The sequence below is a fragment of the Microtus oregoni genome, unplaced genomic scaffold (assembly GCF_018167655.1).
Source record: "Microtus oregoni isolate MIOR12 unplaced genomic scaffold, Mior012 000005F_ref0000423, whole genome shotgun sequence".
Lineage (NCBI taxonomy): Eukaryota > Metazoa > Chordata > Mammalia > Rodentia > Cricetidae > Microtus > Microtus oregoni.
In genome coordinates, this window is record NW_024543064.1 from 32523987 (window position 1) to 32541972 (window position 17986).

Sequence of the window (17986 nt, forward strand, 5' to 3'; positions counted from 1 at the left end):
TCTGTTTTGGGAATCTTAGTTTAAAACACAACCTGATGGAGAGTAGGAGCCAACAAGGGTTGGGTTAAGGGTCAAGAGAGAGAATGGTGTATTTGGAAGTCTTAATGTGTCCCCAGATTGCAGAGAATGAGTTTCAGCTCATTCTTCCTCCAAGTTCATGTCCTTGCCCTGTATCCAGCTCACTTGATGCATGTATATGGTTTCCACAATGCAGTGAGCCTTTCTTAAGATGTAGTCATGGGGCAGCCTCCCAAGCTCATTCCCTTTATTTTAGTAAAAGGTTTTGATGATTCAGACAGCTCTTGCTTTATGAAACTCCTAGCCCCTATAGAACAAAGGGGAAGATGAGGACTGGCATGCCTGGGAGACATTTCATAGTGCCCTGTTCCACCAGCAAATAAGGGGGTGGTGCCCAAAGAACCTGTACAGAGTTGAAATGAGAGGTAGAAGGGGGAGTGTGCATGGGTCCTGCTGTCACGTGAATCAGTTCTTGAACAATGATGACATAGGAAGAGTAGTGTCCATGTCTTTCTAAGGACTCATTCTGGGGGTCTACCCCAGCCTGTTACCTTGAGGAAAGCCCTTTTCACATCTTTGTTCCGGAGGCTGTAGATAACAGGGTTGAGAAAAGCAGAGATGACGTTGTAGAACAGGGCAAGTTTCTTGTCCTCTTCTGGCGAGGCCTTAGAACCAGGCTTCATGTACATGACCATGGCTGGCACACAGAACATGGTGACCACAGTTATGTGTGATGCACAGGTAGAGAATGCTTTCAGTCGCCCCTGTGCTGAACGGATCTTCAGGATGGATGCAAAGATGTTGACATAGATGACAAGGATAACGGACAAGGGAATCAGTATAACACTGAACCCAAGAATGAAGTCTACTTGGTCATTGACGGAGGTGTCTGCACAAGCCAGCTTTAAGACTGCAGGGACTTCACAGAAGAAGTGATTGATCTTGTTGGGGCCACAGTAGGGGAGGCGCATGGCAAATATGGTGTAAACAAGAGCAGAGGTGACACCACAGAGTCCACAGAAAATGACCATTACCCCACACAGACATGGGCTCATGATGACCCTGTACCTGAGTGGGTGGCAGATGGCTACATACCTGTCTATGGACATTATGGCAAAGAGCCAAGACTCTGTGACACCTAGCACCAAGAAAATGTACATTTGAGTCACACAACTGAAGTAAGAGATTGTCTTCCTCTGGCTGATCAGATGTGCCAACATCTGGGGTACGGTTGTGGTGGTATAGCCTAAGTCCAGCATGGAAAGAATGCCAATGAAGAAATACATGGGGGTGTGGAGGTGTGAGTCCAAGCAGATGAGGATGAAGATCAAGCCATTGCCCAGAATGATCAACAGGTAAATCGTCAGAAAGGCTGAAAAGAGCAGAGGTGTGGCCCTGGGGCTCAGGGAGAAGCCCAGAAGAATGAATTCTCTCACAAAGGTCTTATTGGGAGCTTGCATTACGCTCTATTCTTAATGAAGAAGAAGGCATCAATTCACACAGGGGATTAGCTAAGGCATGCACTAGAGTTGGGCTTAATTAGTGATCCGCAGCCAAATTTTATGAAACTCCTTTATATCCCTCTTAATAGGACTACCCACTCTACCTGTCACTGTCCTCTGAAACCACTCCCAGGAAGCTTATGAAGACCTGAGATTCATACACGGTGCTGGTTCTGCCTCTAAAGCAGTAGCTCCCTTCTCAGCCTCAGTTTCTGCTGCTATGAAATGAAAGCCCTGGAAAAGATTACCTAATTCTCCTTGCCAGAGTCTTCCTCCTATTAAGGCATTTAAGTCTTCTTCAGACAGCCAAGTGATTAGAGATAAACACTGGTGTAAAAACTCTATGTAGGAGGGGATGGTTTAACAGTTACGAGCACTCAATGCTCTTTCAGAGGACCTGGATCCCCAGCACCCATGTGGTGTCTCGTGACCATCTGTAATTCCAGCTCCAGGGGTTCTAATGCCCTCTTCTGGCCTCTGCGGGCACCAGACACATACATGGTGTACATATATACATTCAGGCAAAACACTAATACATAAAAGTAGAAATAAAATACTTTTAAAACTCTATGCAAACTGGCAATTCAAATGCCTGAGATAGGGTGAGACTCCACTTGGTCCCCTCAAAGACATTAAATTCTTTTTCTCCTAAATTTTACACTCAATAGGGTACACAGATCAGAATGTCTCTAACTGTTCATATCACAGGCCACTTCTTGCTCCTGAGTGACTGCTTGAGTGAGCCATTTACCCTTTCTCCGAGCCTTTGAGACAGCTTCTAGAAGTATAAAATGGAAATAAACACATAAGAATAAAAGTGAGTTATCTACCATGAAAATCACCCTGAAAGAGGTCTAACGTATAGTATATGCTCATTAAATGTTAAGTGTATTTCTGAATGGTTCTTGGCACACAAGCAACCAAGACTCGGGTCCAAGCTACACAGTGTCCCTATGAAACCGGTCTGTACCCAGGATGCTCACAGTCAGCTATCACTCTCCCACATGTCTACCCCCTGTTTCATCTCCTTACAAAAGCCAGCTTATTGACTCAACTATTTCTGTTCCTCACACACACACCCTTGAGCCTCAGCTTCCATATGTGAGCAGGGAAAGACACCTCTTCAAGGGGGTGTCATCTGCATTGCTGATGCCTGAGAATAGAGCAGTGTGGGTGCTGTCACCAAAGCATCTGGTTTCAGCCTGCTTGCTCTTGGGCCACCTTAGCTGAGTCTTCACAAGAATCTTGTGTCTACATCCAATCCACTAACATATTCTCTATCTCTATCTCTCTCTCTCGTTTTTCGAGACAGGGTTTCTCTGTAGCTTTGGAGCCTGTCCTAAAACTAGCTCTTGTAGACCAGGCTGACCTCGAACTCACAGAGATCCGCCTGCCTCTGCCTCCCGAGTGCTGAGATTAAAGGCGTGTGCCACCACCGCCCTGTCCATTAGATGATTTCTTAACACTGACACAAGATCTCACACAGCTTGGCCTTCCTACAGGCTAGGCACCTCTCCAGGACTTTTACAGCTTCATCTAATACTGTTGGGTAGCTGGAAACCAGTCACGTCATTGATTAAATCCCCACATTTCATTAAAGAGGCTCTGTAGGCCTTACTGCCTCCCAAGGGTGTTTCACAGCTTCCTGCTCTTCACGAATGATAATGGTGCTTGCTACAACCACATGGGCTTTAAAGGGAAAAGCTATGTGGTGGGGTATCGAGGTTTATGTTGGGATGTTAGCTCCCCTTAACCTCTCAGGATACAGAAGGACTGCTATAGCAGGCAAAAACTGGATAAAGATATCTGAGGGTAAATAAATTAACTCACATAAGTCTTTTCATCATGATCTGTTTATTCTTCCTATGCTCTCTCCAATGCTCTAACTCTCTCTTGATAATCCTCTTGATGTTTCTCAATGATGTTCCCCCTTTGATGGTCCTCGCTGTCTTCCCATCCCACAAGGTTTCCAGTTTATATACCCACATAGACATAGTTAAAAATTCTCTGATAAATAACAACAATACCAAGCATGCATTTCTTAGGGCTAACAGGATGGATATAGTGAGTGCCAGTTGTCTTATTACTGCCTCAGAGGGGGCGTGGCTGTGAAATTCCCCTGTAGATGCCTGGAGGTTTAGTTTAAATCAGTACAGAATTCTAAGAATAAGAAAAAGAGGGTCTGTATGTTGACTACATTTGTGTAGTCAGTTAGAGTTTGTATCAGAATTTTCCTAGCTGAATTAAAGGGAATGGAATCTCTTAGCTCTAGAGATAACATCTAAGGTGGCTGGGTCAAAGGGGAAACTATGGTGGTGTAAAATTCAGAGCCTGGCATTTCCAGCTTCCCAAGTGGTGGCTTTGTTCCCGCTGATGCCTGGGTGAGAAGCGTTTCCTTTCTCCAGGGCCTTTTCAAGAATTCAAGGCCCCCAGTGTATATTCTATATACCAAGATTATACGACCAAATGAAAAGTTATCCAAAAAAAATAAATAAATAAAAATAAAAAAAAAGAAAAAGAAAAAAGAAAAGTTATCCAGCATAACAGTACATGTGAGAGTTATGCCCAAAAGCTAATACACTGCTGAGGCATTTGGGGATAAATCCCACTGTGGAAAGAAGGTCACCATGGCTTTGCAAGGTTTACAAAAGACAGCAACTATTCAAAAGGCAGGCTCCATAATTCATGTTCCTAGAGAAGCTAAATAAGGTGAATCCAAAGACAAACACATAGGCATCCTCAGGAATATTAACCTTCATCAGGCGATGAAAGGAGACAGAGACAGAGACCCACACGGGAGCACCGGACAGAAATCTCAAGGTCCAAATCAGGAGCAGAAGGAGACGGAGCACGAGCAAGGAACTCAGGACCACGAGGGGTGCACCCACACACTAAGACAATGGGAATGTTCTATTGGGATCTCACCAAGGCCAGCTGGCCTAGGTCTGAAAAAGCATGGGATAAATCCGGACTAGCTGAACATAGCGGACAATGAGGAATACTGAGAATTCAAGAACAATTGCAGTGGGTTTTTGATCCTACTGCACGTACTGGCTTTGTGGGAGCCTAGGCAGTTTGAATGCTCAGCCTTACGAGACCTGGATAGAGGTGGGCAGTCCTTGGGCTTCCCACAGGTCAGGGAACCCTGATTGCTCTTCGAGCAGATGAGGGGGGGGGGGGACTTGATCGGGGGAGGGGGAGGGAAATGGGAAGCGGTTGTGGGGACGAGGCAGAAATCCTTAATAAATAAATAAATTAAAAAAAAAAAAAGGCAGGCTCCCAAAGCTTTGCAAACTGGGTGTAGTCTAGTGATTTTGCCAGCTCTGCTCTCATGTATAATGCTTGTGGTTACCAGCAGTGGGGTAAGAAGGGTGTGTCACAGACAGCTGGTTTGCTTGAATCCTGATGCTATGTGACACTGGCTATTAGTAAATCTCCCCAGGACTCAGTTTTCCAAGCTGTCAAATGGGGATAAAGCTATCTTGCTTGCAGCCAACATTCTTCCCATGGGGAAGTAGCTCAAGGCTGTCAGAATATTCTACCATGGGGCCTAGAGGTGGAAAATAAGCTGCCATTTCCCACTGCTAACTTTTTCACACAAAAGCCAGTGAGAGGCATTTGCATAAGGGGCTGGTGTTTGGGAGGCCACACGTGGCTGACCTGTGAGGACAGCTGTGAGTGGGGACAGTTCTCTACACACCAAAAACATGGAAAAGGGTCTGTTGTACATCCAAGACTTAGGCCCAGAGACTCAGACTTCTGAGGCTGTGGATCCTACTCAGCTATGGCTTTCTTAAGGGTGAGCAAAGTTCTTAAGAAAAGCTCCCTAACTCTCAGGACTTGGGAAGTAGGGAGCCACCATGTGAAAGGTGACAAGGAAGAGCATCATATCTATCACAAGAAGAGAAGGCCACAGAATTCAGTTCTGGAGCGATGCCTTGCAACATGCCTTGGCACCTACTCTTAAACCTTATGCTAACTCCATGAGATGTATAGAGCAGGTAATGTTACCTCCATCTGTGGATAAAGAAACTGAGATCAGGGCCAAGGGTTGGATGGGAGAAAAAGAACTTTACTTGCTCTGGCAGTAACAGGGATTCCTATCTACAACAAATCATTAACTCACTAAAACTCAGCCAGAACAAGTCCTCGGATTACTGAAATTCTTTCTGTCCTTGATTTGGGGAGAGAGGGCAAATCATGAAGGCAAAGAAACTTCTGTTGATTTTAGTGTAATAGTCTGTTCATATGCACACACATATACATACATATAAATGCATAACTACATATGTATAGATGCTTACGCATGTGCACATCTGTGAGAAAAATCCAATGAGACCATTCAGAAATTCAGAGAAACCCTTCAGTTGCCACTTCATCACCTACATCCCATTGGTCCCAGGGTTCATTACCACTACCCCCAAAATGCCTCATCCACCTCTCTGTCCCACTTAGCAGTCAGCCAATATCCACCTCAGACATTCAGCATGTTTCTGTCCCACTCTCTTTCCTCCTCTACCTCCTCCTCTCATCTCAGTCATTCATTGCTCGTCATTCACTACACTAACCTCATTTACTACACAGCCTTCAGAGAACTAATTCTTTCTAAAATAAAAATCTGACTGGGCCACGTCTGTTTTCTTGTCTACAGAGGAAAGACTAAAAGATTTGCAGGAACATTCTGGCTTTGCTGCTTCCCTTGTTTCTGGTTCCGTTTTCCCAGGCAGGTTTGTGGACTCTTTCTCTTAAAGAGATGGTGGGAAGCTATGAGTGTTCGCATAGATAACCTCCTTGCAAGTCTAGGGAGCAAGAGAGAGGAGTCATGGAGGTCAATTTGTGGTTAGAGACACCACTGAGTTTGAGTTTGGAGCAGAGATGAGACAAGGGCCCAGAACTCCTGCTGCCAGGAGGTCTATTCTTGGAACCTATCTAACTGAGAGCAAGCTCAGTCAGCTTGGAAATTCTGCAGGTCAGAGTCTTCCCCATGAGAAGCTTGGCCCTATTGAGCGTGGCTTGATTTCTCTCTGTGACTTCTGACTGAATATAGAGTCTGGCATGTCAAAGACCAATAAAAGCCTATGGTGGGATTTATATGCTAGAAGTCTGGGAAGCCAGAGCAAAGATAAAGAAATGCTCACACCCACTTTCATTTTATACCTTCCTCTCCACTTCCCCAGCAGTCAGACCAAATATAAACAAGCAAAGCGCCCCCCAAGCCCCTACCTGTGCTAGGGTCATGAACCTCTGAGAAGAAACCAGGTCACAAGTCCATCCAAGAAGGGAAGGAGTAGCTGAAGCTAACGCCATGGCCCTCTCTACCATTCCTCTCAACTCCCATCCAAACCAATGAATAATAACACTAATAATGGCAGCTGTCCCTGTGTCGAGGACCACAACATCTGCTTTTTATTCATAACTTTACTTCAAATAGTTTAAAATGATAGCTGAAAAGTCTAATGATTAACATGGGCACCTCCAGTCAGAATCATCACCTGCCACACAAAGCAGAAAAAGATGGCCCGGCATGCCAGCAAGCATGAGAGACTGGCACTGTGACTGTGTCCATGCAACAGATGGGAAAAAAGATGGTGCACCTTCCCTGCAGTCATGGGTGCCTAGCCCAAGCCTTTGCTCACAGCAATGAAGCAACATCCATGGAAAGACTATGTCTTACCTGATTAGAAACAGGTCCCCTCTCCCACTTCTCTTTCTTACTCACTTGCTGGGACATCCTTGAGTGGATGACCTCCCCCACTCTGGAAGCATCCTTCAGAGTGGAAACTAACAAAAGTGGACAGGGGAGGCAGAAGTTGTGTTCCCAAAGTAGGATTTGTGAGGTTGGAGCAGAAACAGGTCAGGGTGAGCAGAGAGGTAGGGGATGATGCCAAACTTGTCCATAGGCTACTGGGACTGTCAGGGCACAGGGGTAGGTGGCTGCCACAGGTTGATCTCCCTGAACCTGTGTCCACTTCTGCCCCCATGCCAGGCCTTGTGTGCTATGGTCTCCTTCCTGCCAGTCAGCTTGCCAGGGTGGGTCCTTCCCTTTATGTTCTGTATTGCCATATCCAGATAGAAGTCCACAATATCATCTGGGAGGAAGATGTGATCTGGGCTCGGGGGTATGAAGGTAAACAAGGGGTGCCCATTAAGGGACTCAAGTATGCAGTATCAATGGAGAGATGGAAAGGAAGTCTGGTGTTATCTGGAGAAGCCAGGATAATGATAAATAAAAGGCAACTAACGGAGAGAGCTAAAACCCTAACCTGAAGGCAGCAAGAATTGGCCAGGCTGTATACAAGTCAAAGATTCTGACTTGACAGACAGAGACACAGAGGTCAAGTCCAGCAAGTACCATTGTCCATAGAGGTACAGAAAACAAGAAATGAAGAACCACAGGGGGAAATGGGGTTCCATGGACCAAAAAGGGCTGGAAACTAGAAGACAGAAGCCATGAGTCAGGGAGGAGCCAAGGGTCATAGATGATCCTTTGTGACTCAAGTGGCTGGGCTCCAGCAGTTAGCAGCTCCCACTAATAGATGCCCCTTTCTTAAGAACACTCCTTGCCTGCCTGCTCAAAGAGCATAGACTGAATGTGACAAACAGAAGCTGCTTCCAACTATGGTCTATGAAAGGCAGCCCAGCCCTCCACAGAACCCTGTATGGGAAGGAGTCTGGTCTGAGGTGTCCAGGGCAGGGCAGGAGTCCAGGGCATGCAGGCTCAGTGTCCTTCTCATGTATTCCAGTTGCAATCCCCTCTCCAAGCTCCCAATGATGACCACACAGATATGCTCTGAACAGCCTCAGAGACTCACCAGATGGCAGAGCTGAAGGTGACTTGGACATCCAGATCTCATGAGAGCATCTATATTCTCTGAAGTCTCACTACCAAAGGATGCTCCCAGATGCCCAGAGACAGGAGTCTCCTTCTTTCTCAAAATAGCTTAGGTGACTATGATTGTCCCTCATAAAACTGCTCATACTGAGCTGAGAGCAAGCACTGGCTCCTTCTGACATTAGTAACGAGTTCTCTTTACTCCCACTTCCCTATATTCTTCCCTTTCCACCCTTCAACCCCATCTTTCTCTCTCCTCCAGGATCCCCCATCTGCAGTGTGCTAACTCTTACCTTTCTTCAGGATGCTGTATGGTACCATCTGAATCTCCTCCTCTTGAGAAGCTCTTCTTGGCTTCCTCCTGCCCAGAATTCCCAAGCTGGATCTTGGCCTCCACCCAACAGTTCTAATGCCAGACAGAAACCCCAACAGACGCTCCTGGCAGCCACAGGGATCGCTTCTCCCTTCCGCATGACTAAAGGCTCCCAGGAGAGTCTCTGGGGAAAGGACTGCTGTAAAAGATGAGCCCAGGATTGGTAGTCACACTTACTTGGTCACTGTGATCTGAGTAATCATATAACTTCCTAGAGCCCCAGTCTCCTCCGCAAGTTAGAGTTATGTTTCCCAGCCCATGGTCACACTGTGGTCCAATATGTGACATATCCTGAATCTCTGTAGTGTCATCACCACCACCACCCCTTTTACAGGCATGGAAACTGAATCATGGAGCCTAAGGTGGCCCATGGAGAGCCAGGAATTTGGTCAGCAGTTTTGTATGACCTAACCCTTGGTCAAGATCCAGCACAAGGCAGATCAGGGCAGGAAGCCACAGGGACTCTTAATTCACACAGGACAGATCACAGGTGGAAGTATGTAGGACTGGAGGCAGTTGACTAGAGGACTCCAGAGTTAAAAGTAGAAGTTGGTTGGGGTGGGGATACTTCTGTTAAATATATACTTTCCTAGGAATCAAAGGAAAAGAGAAATATAGCCAGTGTTCTATGGAGATGGGACAACAATGATGAGAGAGCTAAGAGAATTTACCCAAGGTCAAGTGTCTGAGGTCACTGACCTGCCATCCAGACCCGAGTGTCAGGTGCCTCCCAGATGCTCTGTGGAATGAAAGATAAGGCAAGACCACTAGAGTCTCCAGCCTGGTCAGGTGGCCGCTCTCAGCCTTTCTGATATCTAACTCACCTGCAGAATGGCTTCCCCGAGCTGTACTCCAGCCTCCTGAGGAATCTTGGGGTGTTTTCAAGGTCTCAACCCCAGTCACAAGTGTTAGAGACCAAATAGGAAGCAGAGATCCTCAGTCCTGGGGACATTCCACTATGATTCCTTCATGCCCAGGCCAATCCATGTTATGGAATCTTAGTTGAAGATGTGTTACATTTGTTTATGCTGTGGAATATCTGTTTAATGAGGCAAAGATGTGTTACATTCTTTATGTTGCATTTGTTGAACTCTGTGAAGCTGTGTTACCTTGCCTATCTAAAACACCTGATTGGTCTAATAAAGAGCTGTCAATAACTAGGCAGGAGAGAGAAATAGGTGGGACTGGCAGGCAGAGAGAATAAATAGGAGGAATTTTGCAAGCAAATGGATGGAATTAGAAAACACTATCCTGAGTGAGGTAACCCAGACCCAAAAAGATGAATATGGTATATATTCACTCATAGCTGTAAACAAAAGATATTGAGCCTATAGTTCATAATCCTAGAGAAGCGAAGTAATAAGGTGAACCCTAAGAAAAATGTATATAGATCAATGTGGAAAGTCAAAACAGACAAGATCACCTGACAAAATAGGGAACATGGGGGTCAGAGGAGAAGGGCAGGTGGATGAGAAAAAGGAGGAGAGAAGAGGGGGGATGAGGAGAACCTGAGGGAATGGGATAGTCGAGAAGGAGGATGAAGAGATGAGAGCAAGGAAAGAGATATCTTGATTGAGGGAGCCATTATAGAATTAGCAAGAAACCTGGCTCTAGAGAAATTCCCAGGAATCCACAAGGATGACCCCAGCTAAGACCCTAAGTAATAGAGGAGAGGGGGACCCGAACTTGACTTCCCCTGTAGTCAGACTGATGAATATCTTAAATATCACCATAGAACCTTCATCCAGCAGCTGATGGAAACAGAGTCAGAGACCCACATCTGAGCGCCAGTTGAAGAGTAGGAGGAATGAGAATATGAGCGAAGAGGTCAAGAGCATTATGGGTTGTTCACCCACTGAAACAGTCTACCTCAGCTAATGGTAACTTCAGCTGGACTGGGAAGAAACAAGCATAGGACCAAACTAGTTCCTCTGATTGTGGTTTACAGTTGCATGGCTGGGGCAGACTGAGGGGCCACTGGCAGTAGCACCAGGATTTATCCCTACTGCATGTACGGTCTTTTTTGGGAACCTATTCTCTTTGAATGGATACATTGCTCAGCCTAGATATAGTAGGGAGGGCCTTGGATCTTTCACAGAACAATGTGCCTTACCCTCTCTGAGATTGGATGGGGGCGGGGCGGGAGGGTATGTGAAGGGAATGGAAGGAGGGGAGGGAGTGGAAACTGGGATTAGTATTATAATGAAAAAAGATAGTTTGTTGGTGTGGGAGGTCCTTCTGTCTATGTGTTGCTTTTATTGGTTAATGAATAAAGAAACTGCCTTGGCCTGTTGATAAGGCAGAACTTAGGTAGGCAGGAAAAACTGGAATGAATGCTGGGAGGAAGAAGGCAGAATCAGAGGGACGCCATGGAGCCGCCCCCGGGGTCAGACATGCTGAAACTTTGCCAGTAAGCCACTGCCACATGGCGATACACAGATTAATGGAGATGGGTTAAATTAAGATATAAGAGTTAGCCGATAAGAAGTTAGAGCTAATGGACCAAGCAGTGTTTTAATTAATATAGTTTCTGTGTGATTATTACGGGGCTGAGCAGCCGGGAACCAACATGTGGCTTCCTCCAACAGTTTGTTTTCTTTTTAAATAAATAAATAAGAAAAATTAAAAAGCCCTGTGAATCAGAGAAAAATGCACTTGTAACAAGTGAAAATGAAAATAAATTTTGAAATGAGTGCTATGGCAAAAACAGTCTTTAGTAAAGGATCCATAGAACAAAAATGCTTACATCAGAAAAGAAGAAAGGTTTCCTATTAATTACCCCTATTCTTGCCTGAAGGATTAGATAAAGATGAACAAGTTAAATTTGAAAAAAAAAAAGGAAAGAATGTTAAAATGAGAAAATCACTGAGATGGAGCAGAAACAAACAATGATATTGAAAGTGGATGTTGTTTTTATTGCTTTTCACTTTTTATTTTATGTCTCTGTGTGTTTTGCCTGCATGTATGTATGTCTGTCTACCATTTCATTATTAGTGCCCATAGAGGCCAGAAGAGGATATCAGATCGCCTGGAACTGGAGTTATAGACGGTTGTGAGCTGCTATATGAGTTCTGGGAATTTAACCCGGTTCTTTTGGAAAAGCAACCAGGGATCTGAGCCACTGAGTCATCTCTCCAGCACCTGGTGTTTTGTTTTGAGGAGACAAATAATATTGACAATACCATAGCCAGACAGAAAGGAATAAAGGTAGAAGACATTAGCTTCCAGTCTCAGGAATATGAAGGAAAGCATCACTATAGATTCCACAAATATAAAAAGATAATGTTATGAGCAACCTTAATCTAATAAACTAAGGTTTAGGTAAAGTGAACAGACTCCACTGAAAAACATTAAGTACCGAAGTTCATTTGCAAACATTAAATCACCTAAATGATCACAAATGCTTTTTGTCTCAGTCTTTATTTTGAGACAGTCTCTCTATGCAGCCCTAGCTGGCCTGGAACTTACTGTGTAGACCCTGCTGGCCTCCACCTCACAGAGATCCACCTGCCTCCACCTCTTGAGTCCTAGGACTAATGACCTGTGTCACCACACCCAGCATAAATTTTTAAAATCTGAATGTGTAGTTAAAACCCTTCCACAATATGAAGTCTAGACCTGTATGGGTTAGCTCATGAACTCTACAAATCAAATAAGGAAGAAATAAAAAAAAACACTGCCAAGTATGTACAAGCACTCCTAGCAAATTTAAGAACACACTGGTCTCAGTTCAGTCTGTCAGGCTAGCACTGGTCTAATACAAACCCAAGAAACTACATTATAGATAAAGAGAGTTATAGGTGTTTATCCTTTATAAACACACTGAGAAATTCTTAGTGGAATTTTCATGAGTTAAATCATAGTGCATAAGAAGAAGTTAACCCAACATAACTAAGTGTTAGATGGGCAAAAACTATGCTGAGGAACAAACAAGTGTGCCGAAATAGATGGAATTGGACTTCAGAGAGACGCAATTCGAGGCTCCAGCCTCAAATTTGCTAGTCAGGTGACCTCAGAGGGATGGGAAGCAGGAGAAGGAAGGAGGAAGAACAAGAGGGGAAGAGAGAAGAGGAAAAGGAAAAAGAGGATGAAAAGGAGGGGAAATGAGAGGGAGAGGAGGGAATGAGAACGAGGAAGGAAAATAAGAGAGAAGGGAGGAAGAGGCAGAAGGAGAGGAGAGGAGAGTTTCCTTCAATTCTTAAACACATTGTGTTCAGGGTGTTAATACCTCAGTTCTTGGGTGGTGTGAAGTTCATTGTTCATGGTTCTGAGTCTTAGGAAGTACCAGATAATTGGCTGAGACCAGCCTGCTGGATGGTATTGTAGCTCACAGTTGGCCCAAGCCTCTCATCCACAAGGCAGGCTCCTTTGTGGTAATCATTATTCTGCAACAGTTAATGAAGCCAGACAACCACTATTCTCTCTTGGAATTCCTGTAGGACCCAAGGGGGCATTTGGGAGTCCTCAAACTGGGTCAGAGGAGGGATTTCTAACTGCCCAGCCTTTTGACCACCTGGCTGCCATGGTCATCCTTACAGACAATGTGATGTCTCAAAGGGAAGAAATTTCAGTCCCTAATGGAAACTTCCAAAGGATGCCCAGCTCCCCAGTTCCAGGAGCCACGCCTGAAACATCTTAGGGGCATTAGACTTCCTGACTGCCTCTTTCATCCAGCCCAGAGGCCCTGTGCTGTGTTCACTAGTGTAGGCAAGTAATCCCCAGGGCTTCTCAGAGGCTGGAACTCCACTCTCCAACTTCATCTGACAAAAGAACACCCCTGAGTCTGCCCACTGGAGCTGTGCCCTGCACACTTAAGAGAACGGTGAACCCCTCCTGAAGGGCCACAGTGTAAGCAGAAGAGGATGGACAGCTTCATCTGGTGACCCACAGAACCCAGAGGAAACAGGCTGCTGCAGCTGCCACAGGGGTGAAGGAAGCCGCTCAGACAGAACAGGCTGGTCATTTGGGGGTGACTGAAGGCAAGGGGTGAGGTTGGGAGAGAGTGCTGTATGAAGTACATTCTTTCCTCTCTACCAGAAACTGAGAGACTGGAAAGGAGCAGGGGACACCTGCAGGTGGGGGATGGAGAGAGAATGTGAGCAGGGTTCTTTCCTGGAGAGAGGGCTTGAGGTAATTGCTCCCTCATCACCTTTGCAAGAGGCAGGAAAGCACAGTGGTTAAGCCACCTATGCTGTTCAAGACCCAGGGGTTAGTCCCAGCCCCGACACTTACTGCTTTGGTAGAAGGCAAAGCAGAACTGTTTACAAAGAGAAACCTAATGCTGAGATAGAGCTGTCTGACTGCCGCTGCCACTGCCCGGCAGGTGACTAACTGCTACGTACGTATCTTTCCCTAAGTGAACACAGTCTTGAATCCACGGTTTCCCCAAGCCCTTAACAGGGACCTCCTTTTTGCTAGATGCTGTGGAACAATCTAAAAGAGACATAGTGTCAACCCACAGCCTGGTTGTTAAAACAATACACACATGAAATGAACAAGGCTGGGCCGGTCAGGTAAGGTTCAAGAGATCCCAAGAAGTCTGTGTAGGGCGCAGGGCCTGGGAAAACACAATGGACCAGGGGAGGTGTCAGCAGAGTCACAGTGGGGAAAGGATGACAAGGGAAAGAACTAAGAAATCCAGCTGTTAGGGTCCCAAGTCTCCAAGAGGAGAGGCCTCTAGCTGTCCAGACAGGATCGCAGAGCTGGTCATCTTGTTAACTCAGGTGTCCCCTTTGGCAGCTGGAGAGTCATACCAAGTTGAACACAGTCAGAGCCTCTGAGCACGGTCTTGAGTTCCATTGGGGAGTCACAAGAAGGGGCACGCTAAGGGAGAGTGCACCTGCTGGGGTGTGGGCGAGGAGGCCGGGGGAGGCCTCTAAGATGGTTCGGGCCTGGAGTATGGTCAGCTGGAAGGGGGACACAAGCATCTCATTCCCTTCCTTCCTCTGGGAGATCATTTGCCCTGATGACCCGTTCTTGTTTCCTGACCCAAGGCTCTGAGCTGGGCTAGGCCACCTCTTACCTTCAGACACTTTCCTTACCTGGTGCACACTAGGTACCCTCTGGTCTTATTTTCCAAACTCCTGGAACAAACTCCTGCCCACATAGCCCTGTCCATCTCAGCCCTTCCCGGGTGCTCAGGACCCTGGTATGTTTGTGGGTCTCTAGCTTGATATCAAGACAATCGAACTGAAAGGGCGTCATATTTAATATGTTCAATTTAAATAATAGTTCTGTGAAGCTCAGAGAGGGGTATGGAGTCACTCAAGATCACACAGCACATGGGGGCAAAGCCAGGAGCAGCCACAGCACTTCTGATTTCTGAGCGTGTTTCTCTTACACTAACTCCTTTTATTTGTCTTATTTTATATTCTACAAGATGTCTCGACACTGTATCTCACACGCACCTTGCTATAAATCTGTGCCACAAACTCTTCATCTCTGTTTACCAGTTGCGGAGACTGAGACTAGCAGCAAATTTGTCCAAGGTCACACTGCTAGGTAAGGGACTACCACTGGGCCACTCAGGGGAATCTGGTTAAATACCTGACCAAGGGAAGGCAACAGAAAATCTCACATGTCTAAGTTCAGGAGACACAGCCTAGATAGGCCTCGGGGAAACTGGAAGCAGCAAGACAGAAGCCAGGGTCACCTCTTCAGAAGCACAGGCTGTGAGGTCTCTGCTCTGTGCTACTAAATATGTCCTTCCTTTTCCATTTTAACCATAATATTTATTAGGCAAATACAGTGCTGCTATATGAAGATCATAACATAATGGCTTCAGTTAAATGCATTTATTAAGTCTTTTATTTTATTTTTCAGGACAGGCTTTCATGTAGACTAGGCTAGCCTTTGATTCACTATGTAGCTGAGGATGACCTTGAGCTTCTAGTCCTTCTGCCTCCATCTCTTGATTCTGGGATTACAGGTAGGTGAATCATGCCAGGTTTATGGATGCTACTGAGCTTAGTGTATATTAGAGAAACACTCTCCCAACTGAACTACACACTCAGCCTCTAATTATATTTCTAATATGCTATAAAACATTTTCATCATCAAACACGACTGTAGTAATTTTATCTTGAGATAATTTGCCTAATATTTTTAATCTATTAATAAGATCACCTATAACTTAGTCAATAAATATGGGTTTCTAAATTAATGTATTTTACCTAGATTTGCCTATAACCTGAAACCAGTAGTAAACTTCCGTTTGTTCTCCTGCCTATTTTTATCAGCTTTGTAAGTTCTCCACTTGCTTCCTCCACAGCTTCAGCCCTGTGCCTACGGCACAGCTCCGGCTTGGTGGTACCCAAGCACCTACAGCCTGCTAACCCAGACTTTCAGATATCATTTTAACCTTCTGCTAGCAGAAGGATCTGCCTACCTACTGGGACAAGTACACATCCCTGGCAGAATGAACTGGCATTGGTCATGAGCTGGCTGAGCTCCTTGCTGCAAAAATAGTCACTTAAGTCCTTGTCCTCTGTGGATGAAGATGGCTTCCACGGTGATCCTGTGAGCAGTCAGCTTTCTCAACTCCTTGCCCAGTGTCTCAGCAGCCCTAGCTTTGACACTGTTTCCATCCAGCTGAGCACAGGTTTGACTGCATCACTGGAAGCAATTGTGTACGCTGTTGTGTGTGCGGCTCTGCTTCGGTCTCCCTGCCCTAAGGCCACAGACAGAAGAGCAGAGTGTTCGCCTCTCTGTAACAGTCAGATGACCATGCAGATCCTCAGAAAGGAAAACCGCAGCTCAGTGTCCGAGTTTCTCCTCCTTGGCTTCTCCAGTGAGTCACAGGTCAGAGTGGCCCTGTTTGTCTTTTTTCTTCTGCTCTATCTGATCACCCTCCTGGGCAATAGCCTCATTGTCAGTCTGATCTACCTAGACTCTCGCCTTCACACACCTATGTACTTCTTCCTCAGTATCCTCTCTTTGGTAGACATGAGTTACGTCACTACCACTGTGCCCCAGATGCTGGTTAACATGATATGTCCAAGGAGGACCATCTCCTGGGGTGCTTGTGTAGCCCAGATGTTCATCTTCCTGGTCCTGGGAATTGCTGAGTGTGTTCTCTATGCCATTATGGCCTACGACAGGTATGTCGCCATCTGCTTCCCCCTTCACTACTCTCTACTCATGAACCGTCTCGTTTGTATCAAAATGGTCACAATCTGTTGGTTCATCAGCATCACTGGTGCTCTGATCTACACGGTCTTCACCATGCGTCTGCCCTACTGTGGCCCCTACAAGATCAATCACTTCTTCTGTGAAGTCCCTGCTGTCCTGAAGTTGGCCTGTGCAGACACATCCTTCAATGACCAGTTGGACTTCATCTTGGGCTTCATCTTACTCCTGGTCCCTCTCTCCCTTATCTTGGCTTCCTATGGCTGCATTTTTGCCTCCATCTTAAAAATCCGCTCCTCCCGGGGAAGGCTCAAGTCCTTCTCTACATGTGCATCCCACATCACTGTGGTCACCATGTTCTATGGGCCGGCCATGATCATGTATATGAGGCCCAGCTCTTGGTATGACCCAGAGCGGGACAAGAAACTGGCTCTGTTCTACAATGTTGTCTCAGCCTTCCTCAACCCCATCATCTACAGCCTCAGGAACAAGGATGTAAAGGGGGCTTTTCTGAAAGTGTTAGGAGACAGAGGGACAGCCCAGTGACCCAGGACTGGAAGACTGGATGGAGCTCACTTGGCACACTAAAGAAATTGGTTATGAACCACACGAGTTTCCAAATAGCCAGAAGAGATCGTGGCCACTCTTTAACAGAAAGTCCCACAGTAACTTGTTAAGTTTCAGCTTCCTCCAAAGACTCAGTTAAGGACTAGAGGCGAAGGGTTTGTTTTTAAAAGGCTGTCCTTGAGTTCATGGACATTGTTTCCTTGCTCTTCCTTGGCTCTCGCCTTACTTCTAGAAGTCCATGTCAGTTCAGCACGAGGACAGCCAAGTGTTTAACATGAAAACAGGCTTTTCTGCAATCTGAAGGAATTTGGAGTTGAAAATGACACGAGGAAGACTATATACAAGGCACACAACCTTGTCTTGCTGCTGTTTGATGGACTCTTTACAGCTAATACTTAGGATTGCTTTTGTATTAGAAGCTGTAAAGTCTAAGCTAGGGTGGTTTTAGAGCCATATGTAAAACTGTGGCTACTAACTGATCTAATCTGAGCTCAGTTCATGAAAATTACTTTTACTTGGGTCAGGTTAGTTTTAAGATTTATTTTTATTAATTTTGTGTGTAGGGGT

The 17986-nt window shown here is 45.7% G+C and overlaps 2 protein-coding genes across 2 annotated transcripts; one reads left to right on the forward strand and one right to left on the reverse strand.

Annotated features, from left to right (window-relative positions):
- Nucleotides 1-539: 539 nt before the first annotated feature.
- Nucleotides 540-1478, reverse strand: LOC121448745 (olfactory receptor 2A2-like). Its single transcript, XM_041652944.1, has one exon. It carries the CDS (start codon nucleotides 1476-1478, stop codon nucleotides 540-542), a length of 939 nt encoding a protein of 312 aa, XP_041508878.1.
- Nucleotides 1479-16450: 14972 nt separating this feature from the next.
- LOC121448795 (olfactory receptor 2A12-like) lies at nucleotides 16451-17398 on the forward strand. The gene has a single exon (XM_041653009.1). The coding sequence runs from the start codon at nucleotides 16451-16453 to the stop codon at nucleotides 17396-17398; it is 948 nt and encodes a 315-aa protein (XP_041508943.1).
- Nucleotides 17399-17986: the final 588 nt, after the last annotated feature.